The 9,742-nt window shown below is 46.3% G+C and overlaps 1 protein-coding gene across 1 annotated transcript in view; it reads right to left on the bottom strand.

The window, feature by feature from the left end:
- NUAK1 (NUAK family kinase 1) overlaps positions 1-2,751 on the bottom strand; it is a 47,015-nt gene extending 44,264 nt beyond the window's left edge. The window contains exon 1 of the mRNA XM_066550389.1: positions 2,455-2,751. Within this exon, the coding sequence (XP_066406486.1) occupies positions 2,455-2,751 (297 nt within the window). The remainder of the gene's footprint in view (positions 1-2,454) is intronic.
- Positions 2,752-9,742: the final 6,991 nt, after the last annotated feature.

Here is a 9,742-nt window from a genome sequence, read left to right on the forward strand (position 1 = left end):
TGGGAACACAAGGTCCAACTTTGCAATCTGTTACCATTCAGCTTCAAATACCTGCTTACCACTGAGTAAAGAAAGTGGTGATCAGCTAAACCAGTAACAAGGTAGGAAGCAAACAGCCTGCACAAGAGCACCCTTAGGACTCTTGCTGCTGGTTGCAATAGGATTGGCATTGGACATGGTGCAACAGACAGTGCCAGCCACATCGCATCCCCTGCTGGACACGGCAGCAGCTGGTCCAACCTGCTCATGGATAACACAAACACTGCCCCTAAAAAGAATTGAGAAGGGGAAAGGGAAGAGAAAGAGGGGTGGAAAAAGCAAAGAAAAACTGCCCCTCTCTGATCAGTCATCTCCAGTCAGTTCCCTTATCTCACCCATGGAAAGGAATCAATGTTCACAGTGATCAATAACAGCCAGACAAGGGAACTGTCAGAAAACAAGAAGCATTTTCCATTCACCGAGATCTGGCTGGATTTCTGACAACTAGCTTTTACTCTGCAAGCAGACAAACTCTGGATATTTTACATACACTCACAGATGTTACAGTTCAAATAGACACGTTACACCAGAGCTCGCCTGCAGACTAGTCAATAATTACGGAGTGCCACACGCCAAGGCTTGCATTACTCCAGTAAAAAACTCACACCCTGGTAAGGACTTGTTCAGCTTCTACATACCAGCTGATACAGCAAATGATATATTTTTATTGCATTTAAGATTGCATAGGTATTCTGATTTTCACTCTCTCCATTTCAAGATGGCATGAGCCATACAAATTCAGTTAACAACAACATCAAAGTATCCTCTAACTGTGCAGCTGAAGAGCTTGGCAGTTAGCAAAATATGGAAAGACCTAGCGTGTTGTTAAGTTAGATGAGACACACATCTATCTACTCTACATCCGTTCCTCTGTGAGAGCTCTTTCCAAAGCCAAATCTCATGGTACATTACTGCCACCCTTTTTTTGTTTATTTCTCAACTCCTTGAAAAGAGATGTTTTCAACTTATTTGCTTATTTACTACATTACATAATGCAACTCAAAACTAATCTACTTAAAAAATAATAGTTAGCATATAATATAGCCCTGAAGCTTTTGTAAGCCTGAAGTCCTAAAACAGCCAAGACAGCAAACTTTAAAAATCATGGACTTAGAGTGAGCATGTGCAGAGATGTCCATCTCTAGTTTCTCTTTAGCCAGCCTCCAAATGAGCTAATAAACTGAAAGCATATATGATATGACTACAACTTGTCCGGAACTCTCATTTTCACTGTCGACACAAAGATATTCAGTTGCAAAGTGTTCCTTATTAAAGTCATAGCATCTGAAAGTTCATTTTCTTTTACAGATCCTTCTGCCTCTGGGTTCGTGCTGAGCTCCCCAGCAACCAAAAGGGAAAGGTAAATGTAACATCACCAGGGAAATGCCTCGCTTTTAGATGAAGTCCAGTGAAAACTCATATAGTGCACTTCAGGACAAAGACCTCTGTAAAAAAAACCCTATCTCTTTAACACAAAAATGCCCACCTCTCATTCCCCTGCCCTCTGTGGATAGTTACGTATTTCTGGGAAGGAAAAATGACAATAATTCTGACTAACGTGTACATTGCTTCAATTGCATTTCTGCGCCCAGCTAGAGCACTGCACCAGTGAGGAAATGCTGAAGCTGAGTTATTGATGGACAATCCCCAGGCTGCTTGAAGTCTCAAGCCAGCCAGCACCAGAGTGGTGAAATGGATCATAAAAAACAATGGGGTGGGCTGCAGTCCCTGCAATTTTTTTAGGTGTCAGCAAAGTTCAGCTCAGAGAAGTATGAGTGAATCACAGCATTTTTAACAGAGAAGCAAACGTTTTCCCTTCTGACAGTACTTTGTGAGCAGTGCTGGTTAGCCAGGGGATGTGACAGGTTTCTCCAAAACGTGAATTTCCACTGGACAAAAAACTATTCATAGTGGACACGCGTGTTAAAAAAAACAAAAAACCAACAAAAAACCAACAACAACAAAACCAACCAACCAACCAAACCAAAAAAAAAAAAAAAAAAAACCAAAAAAAACCCCAAAAAAAACCCCAAAAAACCCCCCAAAAAACCAAAAAAAAACCCCCCAAAAAAACCCCAAACCAAAACAAACAAGAAAAAAACCCCAGAAAAAAAAATAAGTCACCCTAATTTTCCAATAATAATACATTTCTCCAAAATGTACCAATGCGCTACTACAATGCCTCTACCACTCCTCTCAGATGAAAGTCTCTCTGCAGGGTTGAACAAAGCCGCGGACTGCAGGCACGGGTGGGATGCTGCGCGGGTCCCCGCCTTGGCACCACCCGCCGGCCCCGTACACAGGACGGATGCACCCGGCCAGCTCTGTTTCGAAATCGGCGCTGGAATATGATCTTATATATACACCTGTATATATAAGAGAAAGAGGCAGAGAGAAGCCGCTCTGTTGCCTTACCACTCTGCCAGAGAACCTCTCGATGGCCCGCTTGACTTTGCCATAGGTGCCTTTGCCCAAGGTCTCCTGCAGCTCGTAGCGATGCTTCAGGTTGTGCTTGTGGTGATGCCGTTTCACCCCCTGCTGCTTCCTCGCCGCCGTTACCTCCGGGGACGGAGCCGCCCGGACCGGCTCCTCCATGGCCGCCGCAGCCGCCTCGCCACCGGGTGGGCCGGGGCCGCAGGAGGAGCAGGGGGGCTGCGCGGGGCTGGAGCTGGAACTACTGCTGGCGCGGGCGGCCGCCTCGGCGCCCTCCATGCCCGGCGGCGACGGCGCGGTACGAACGCGCCGCCGGCCTCACCGCCTCTGCCTCGGCCCCGCGCCCGCGCCGGCACCACGGGGCGCGGCGGGCGGGGCGGGCCGGGGGGCGGTGGCGGCGCCCCCGCTCTCCGCCCCTTCCCCGCCGCCCGCCCCGGCGGCGGCATCGGCGTGGGGCGGCTCCTCCGCCCGGCCCGCCCCGCTCCGCCCCGAGAGCCGCGGAGGGGGCCGGGGTGGCAGTGGCGGGGATTGTTGCTAGGGGCACTGCTTTGGCCGCCGGGGGCACGGAGGTTGCGCCGCGGCTCTCCCGGGCCGCTGGAAGGCGCCTCAGCGGGGCCGAGCCCCGCGCCGCCGCGGCCCCGGGCTGAGCCCCTGGGCCCCGCGGGGCCGGGCTGAGGCGAGGCGGAGCACCGGCCCCGGCCCCGGCCCCGGCCCCGGCCCCGGCCCCGGCCCCGGCCCCGCGGGTCTGGTGTGTGCACCTGCAGGGACGACGGGCAGGGGCTCGAGAAAGCCTACACCAAATACAAGTCTGGAAAGTTTTTCCAGAAAACCTCTAATTTTCCCCATTCACGAAGCGGGCGAGGGTTTCCTGTCGGGTTTCCATGTTGGTGGAGCTGGCAGAAAAACTCAGTCACACCCAGGTGCCGCCTGTCCTTGGCATGGGCAGGCGCTGTTGGCCTGCTCCACAAAGTTTTTGCAGCTGAGAAACCTTCCTGGGCCCAGTCCTGCTGTGGTTCACTTGCAAATCTGCGCCAAGAGCTGAGGAACACCTCGTGTCTGCTTTCGGGATCTTTGAAATACAAAGAATGCATCGGTTTTACGCTTTTTTCATTTTAAAGTAAGGGTTATTTCTTTCAAAGACAGCTTGAATACTTAAACACAGATATGCAAATTTTACTGAGGTTAAGATGAATCATATGCTCCCTTTAGAAAAGAAGCCATCCCCAAGTGCATGGCCAGAGAAGGCAGATGGTCGTTTGTAGCAGAAATGGGAAATTTATGTGGGGTGGAATCATTCTGGAGCTCTCCACTATGGCCAGTTTTCTGGAACAACACAAAGGCTTTCAAGTGAGAGCCCTGCTTCAGTGTCTCCTCCCCATGGACTGTTCTTAAGGTGCAGGTTACAGCTGCGGTTGTCTGCTCTGCAAAGATAACACACAGACCTTTTGAAATCTTGGCTTACTCTTTGTGGTCACAGCAATATTAAGGCACAGAATTTCAGGAGCCGATAGCCCCATCCCTCTGGGGGAGTGCTAGCACAGAAGCTGATCCATGTGCTCGTACAGTTTTACTGGCAGGCTCCTGCAAAGACTCAGGTCTGTCAAAGGCAACTAACTCTGGAGTGTCAAGGTGATGGAGTGATACCCAGGTACCAGCTTTGGTGAGGATGCTTGTTTGGTTTCTCTTAACTCACTGGGCCTGTGTGTAAAGCTGGATTTCTGCAAGGTTTCTTCCTAAGACTGTGAACACTCTGCCCTGAGGTTGCAGCCTTAGCTTCTCTGACTTGAATTTAAAAACAGAAGTTTCTCTCTAATTACATCACTACACCTTCATTTTAGGATCAGCAAAAGTGTCCAGCTGGCTCAGGGCAAGTCTGCCTAGTGCAGTACCCTGATCCTGGCAGGAGCCAGCACCATGCCAGAAGGGTTGAAAAAGACAGAAAGAATCCTGCAGCATTCAGAAGAAACATCTATGCTGGCTTCTTGATCTTTGGAAGCCCGATATTGATCGAAGTCTGGGAGCATGGAATCTAACATCTCTTTCACAGAATGCAGAAAGTGGCTATTCCAAAGCAGAAAAGGTAAAGGAAGTTTCACTCTGTTACCATTTAAAAAAAAAAAAGCAGACGTTTTCTTCCTGTAACCCCTTCCTTTATCCTAAATGTGGAAAGCACAAAAATTCTGTGGTCTTCTCTTTGTAAGAAGCAAGATTACATTTGTAGCTTGCAGGTTTTTGTTGTTTTTATGCTCTGAAGTGCTGTTGCATTTCCCCCAGCTGGCACAGAATATGCAATGCCCGGGCTACCTGAACATGCAGGAGAGGGACAGAGGGACATCTGCTACTGCCCTGGCTGACTTCCATGCCGCCAGTTTGAAACCCACTTATATAGCTCTTCTCACATTTGAGAGGATGCCTCAAGAGACATCCATGCGTAGGAATGCGCGACAGACCTGCTGCAAGTAAGGACTGGCACAGGGGTGGGAATGCAGCAGCAGCAAGAGGCAGAAGGGGCCTAGGAGAGGGGCTTGGCAGCATAGGGAACATGAAGGGTGCCCTTGACTGCCTGCCAGGAGAAGTGAAAGATTGTCCTGGCATGTGTTCACCTCTGCGCAACTTCACTTAAGTAGATTAAATCAGAGTCCCGGTCTTGCTGAGTGCCAGGGGTGCAGTAGTCTGTCAAGATGACAGTGACAACTGCCTAGTGGTTTTGCATGTCCAATGCAAGCCCTAGTCCCACCAAAGAGGGGAGCAGCCTGGGTCCTGCTCTGACCTGTGCCAGCTGACCTGCTGCAGGAGCAGCTCAGGACTGGCTGGGGCTTCCCAGAGGCAGCAGGGTGGGAAGTGTCCAGCTATGATCGTCAGACAGTCTGGAAGTTCCCTTCAGACTGAAACTCAGTATAGCCTGTATTTAGGTCCTTTATACCTCTTGAATAGCAGAAAAGCATGAACGCCCATGATGAAAAGAGGTTTCATTATGTTGTACTCATGAGCATTGTTAATGTCCCCAGGAGTGGTCCCTTCTAGCTGCTTGGAAGCATACATCATCATTTCATGGAAGTCATCAGTTTCAAGGAAATATGTCATAAATCATTGCTAAATGTTAGATTGTGATTGGAGAGATATCCAATCACAACCCAATATATAGCAATGATTTATAGAAATTACGAGAAACTCCAAAATTAAAACTGCTGATTTTGTAATGCAATAAGCACAGGTACTATGTAACATAAGAAATACCACTTTTCCTTTCAAATTTCCATGCTCTTAAATGTGAAGCCAGTGGGCATTGAACAAATTAGATATGTAAATTGGAATTGGACAAAAGAAACTTTCTGTGCTCATGTGTAATAGCAATGATAATTGAAAATAATGATCAACATAGAAGTATACATATATTTGACTGTATCACCAACACACAGAGATGTTTCCTTTCAATTTTTAGCAAGTCTGTGTAAAACATGTAGTGTTTCATTGTTTCTGAGATAAACATTTGGTAAGAATTTCAATTCTTTGAGTTTATAGACACCACTGGGGAATTCTTAATTTCTGACAGTGTTATTTTACATAACTGCTTTTCCTTATTCACAAAAGGGAATTATCCTCCCATTGAAACCAGCAGACTTCTGCTAGCCAGCTTCAAATGAAATAGGACGAGGCTCTAATTTGCAAAACAATATTGGAGGATATGTTGTACCAAATCTAAACTATACAGATTATCACAATAACAACAAAAAGCCAGTGATTTCAGGAGGTTTACCTTCCTGAAGTCAATGTGGGTTGGAAAATGATCTTAAAAGATTGCAACATGCAAGCAGCAAAAAATTATTATAAAATTTGGTGCATTTTTTAGGATTAATTTTACCCTGAACTTTCAAAACAGCACAACTTATTTTCTATCTGGCATAGAGACACTCAGGGTAAAAAAGCCCACTGGCTTTAATAGAACTCAGTCAAATATTTAGGGCTCCTCAAAAAATTGACAGCTTCTATAAGTCATGAGTTTCATAGAGCTGATGTTAATTTATTCCATGTATTGAGCTAAATAAAAACAAAACAGGATTTCAAAGATACTTTCTGAAATACTTAATTTACCAACTGAGGCCAGGTACTCTCTGTGCAAGTATTACGCATATGGCAACTTGGTGAGATGGTATCATCTGTACTCAGACCTTTTGCTCTTCAGCATTCTCCAGTGTTTATGAATTGTTTAACAGTGTTGTTACCACCCTTACACAGACTGTCTTCCAGGGGCTGTCAAAGAGCTGGAATATGTTCCTTGGCTGTTCCCTAGACTGTAATACAGACGAAAGAGGAGAAATGAGTACTAAAGGGATTCCTGGATGCAGTGGACATGTGTTCTTGGATACTAATATCTGCTCCCTTAGGTTTCAGTCCTCTCTGCTGAGCTCTATAATCTGTACATCAAGAAAAACATAACCATAGTTAAGTCAATTGAGTTGCCTTGACTGCTCATGTTTGATGATCGAGATCAGTGTGGGTGTATGCATTAACTGGACCAAGCTTTAGTGTTCAGCACTGTCCAGACTGCAAATCTAAAGATGACATGACTTTCAAATCATTAGAAGATACTGGCAGGTGAAACTGAAGGACATTCTCTCAATGGAACTGTCTCTTCTGCATTAAGTACCTGCTGAGAGACAGCTTTTTGATCTGATGAAGTGAAAGCATGTTAATGTGTTCCACTCAAGGATAGGGATTATCCTTTATAAAGCAGTGCTGGCAGAGACAGCTGGCATCCATCTGGTTGCTGTGGCAGGTATCTGTATATTATCTACCCTGGCAGATCACATCCAATCCTTGTAATCACATGCTTTATGAAAATTGCAGGAGTCAAAAAGTTCAGGATTACGACTGTAATGCTGATTTTCTCTTTAGTGAGCCATGTAAAAAAACTTTGCCTTGACAATTAGTGTCATTTGACACTACTTTGAGATGTGTCATTTGCATCCAGAGATGTCAGTTCACTGTCAGTCAAGTAATGATCACTGACAAGGCCCACATTCAGAGGTTATAACATCCATCTAAATTCATGTGTCTCCTCTTATTCTTTGATTCATGCTAGGACTCTTGAGATGTCCATGAAGTAGGAAGAATAAAGACCTATGTGAAATTAAGCCCTCTGAATCTGGATCTCAGACCCATTATAGAGCTTTATGATCAGTGAAGAAAATGAGGAATATTGTAATGCCTTTTTGGAGAGGACCCTGGAATTGAGACTGGGGTTCTTCCTAAGAATATAAGACTTTGAATAGGAGAGGAGCTGTATGTCCATAAAATACCTTTTAAAATTTCCAAGCCTCAAGCTTTTGCTTCTGTGGGTTTTCCTGATAATTTAGACCATTAATGTGTTATAATTTTTACCTGTAATTAATAAAGCCTCTTATTTGGCCTTATCATAATGTAGAGCACTAGGGCTCAGGAGCTCAGTCCCTGGGTAGGGACCGGGTGCCCAAAGCTCGCTCGCTCATGCCAAGGCCGCAGGGCTACCATCCAGCAAGCATGGTGATTATCAGCTCTATAGTGATTGCAAGCTCTCAGGATTTCAGCTCTGCTTGCTAGGTAGTGGTGCCCTGGGCTTGAGGCTGCAGCAGACGGAGAGAGAGGAGAAGGAGAAGGCGCAGGCTGTTCCACGAAGATGGCTTTATTTGGGGAAGTCCGTGAAGGGTCTCTGCTCTTCTTCTTTCTCCACTAATGGGGTACAGTATGCTTCTTTTATAGGGTTGGAAAGGATCCAAGCTTGACCAATGGGTAAGGGGTTAACATGACATTGCCTTATAGGGTTACAGAGGTAGGTTAAGGGGTGGAGGACAAGAAAACAGGAATTTTCTTTTGCTGTTTCAGCATTCCTATTGTTCATGTCCTCCATGGTGCTTTTCCTAAATCTATGGGGTTTACTACATGTAATACTGTTCCATTTCTTCTGCTGCTTGATATGTTTTATTGGGATATCCATAGCACAGAAGACAGCAATTTACATCTCCAGATCTGAAAATTTGTTTATATGTGCACGTGTGCCTGTATGCTTATGTCACATTATTTTATCCATAAAAAATATGCTTTTCTACAGTCAACATTTCCTCAAAATTCCCCACTGTTATTGATAAACTGGGACCCTCATAACCAAAGAAGTGAGAAGAAACAACCTGAACTGCACAGAAGATAAAACTGAAATGTAGTGGTTGAAGCTCAGCATCTTTCTGTTGCACAGCTTTGAGAAGAACTGAGCACACACAATTCCTTCTCCTGTTGCTTTCCTATTTCTCATTCAGTTTAGATGTTCTTTCAGTAAAACTCTGTGGTGTTACTTTATATTAGTTTTATTAAATATATTAGCAATACAATCCAAACTACCAGCTACCTCCCTCTCCCTGCACAGGAATCCTTTCAAGATTAAAATTCACATACAAGTTGCAACACTGTGAGCAGAGAATAGCATTCAGTAATGGTCAATGGATTGCGCATTCCAACAATGTAAACTGCAAAAAAAAAAGACATTTAAAGCATAACTGAGTCATTCAGCAGCACGCTCCCCTGCTCTCATTACTTCCCTTTGTTGCCCTCAGTTCCGTCCCTTCTGCCGTTTCTGGTTTTTTGCCCTTATTTTGAGAGACTGACTGAGGGCATCGCTTTCCACCATCAGCCCGTTAGGCCGTGTGCAGGCAGCCAGATCTGCACCCAGCCTGTTTTGCCCACCGCCAGCCGGGTGGTGGTCCTGCACACCTGGAACAGCTGCTCTGGGCACAGCTCACACACACCAGCTCCTCCAAGGCATCACCACGAGTGGCCATCCCCAGCCACCATCGCTCAGTCCCTGCAGCCCCAACTCACCTGGTGCAACGGTGCAGGAAAGTGAGGTGTCTTCCTGTTGGGTTTTGGTGGTGAAGCCGCAGGCTCTTATCCTGTAAACATAGGTGGTGTTCAGTGGTGCTTGTGGGTTGTGGCAGAAAAGGGTGGTGCTGTGCAGTCCTGAGTTGGTTTAGGGTGGTTTGGGGCTGGGAGGCAGCCAGGGCAGAGAGAGGGGAGGGAAATGAAGCCGAGGTGGTGATGGAACAGGTGTTATCGTGCTGGGGGCTGTGCCAGGGAGCCGCGTGCCTCAGGGCCTTCGCTCAGAGATGTTTGTGTGGGTACATAATGGGAACACATGAACTTTTGCCATTGTGACCCCTTCATCCTGGATGACTCATGGATGAGATGGGGCAGATACATCCCTCCAGGATTCTGGGATTTCCTGCCCAGTCCAATTGAATGG

This window comes from Molothrus aeneus, chromosome 5 (assembly GCF_037042795.1).
Source record: "Molothrus aeneus isolate 106 chromosome 5, BPBGC_Maene_1.0, whole genome shotgun sequence".
NCBI classification, from domain to species: Eukaryota; Metazoa; Chordata; class Aves; order Passeriformes; family Icteridae; genus Molothrus; species Molothrus aeneus.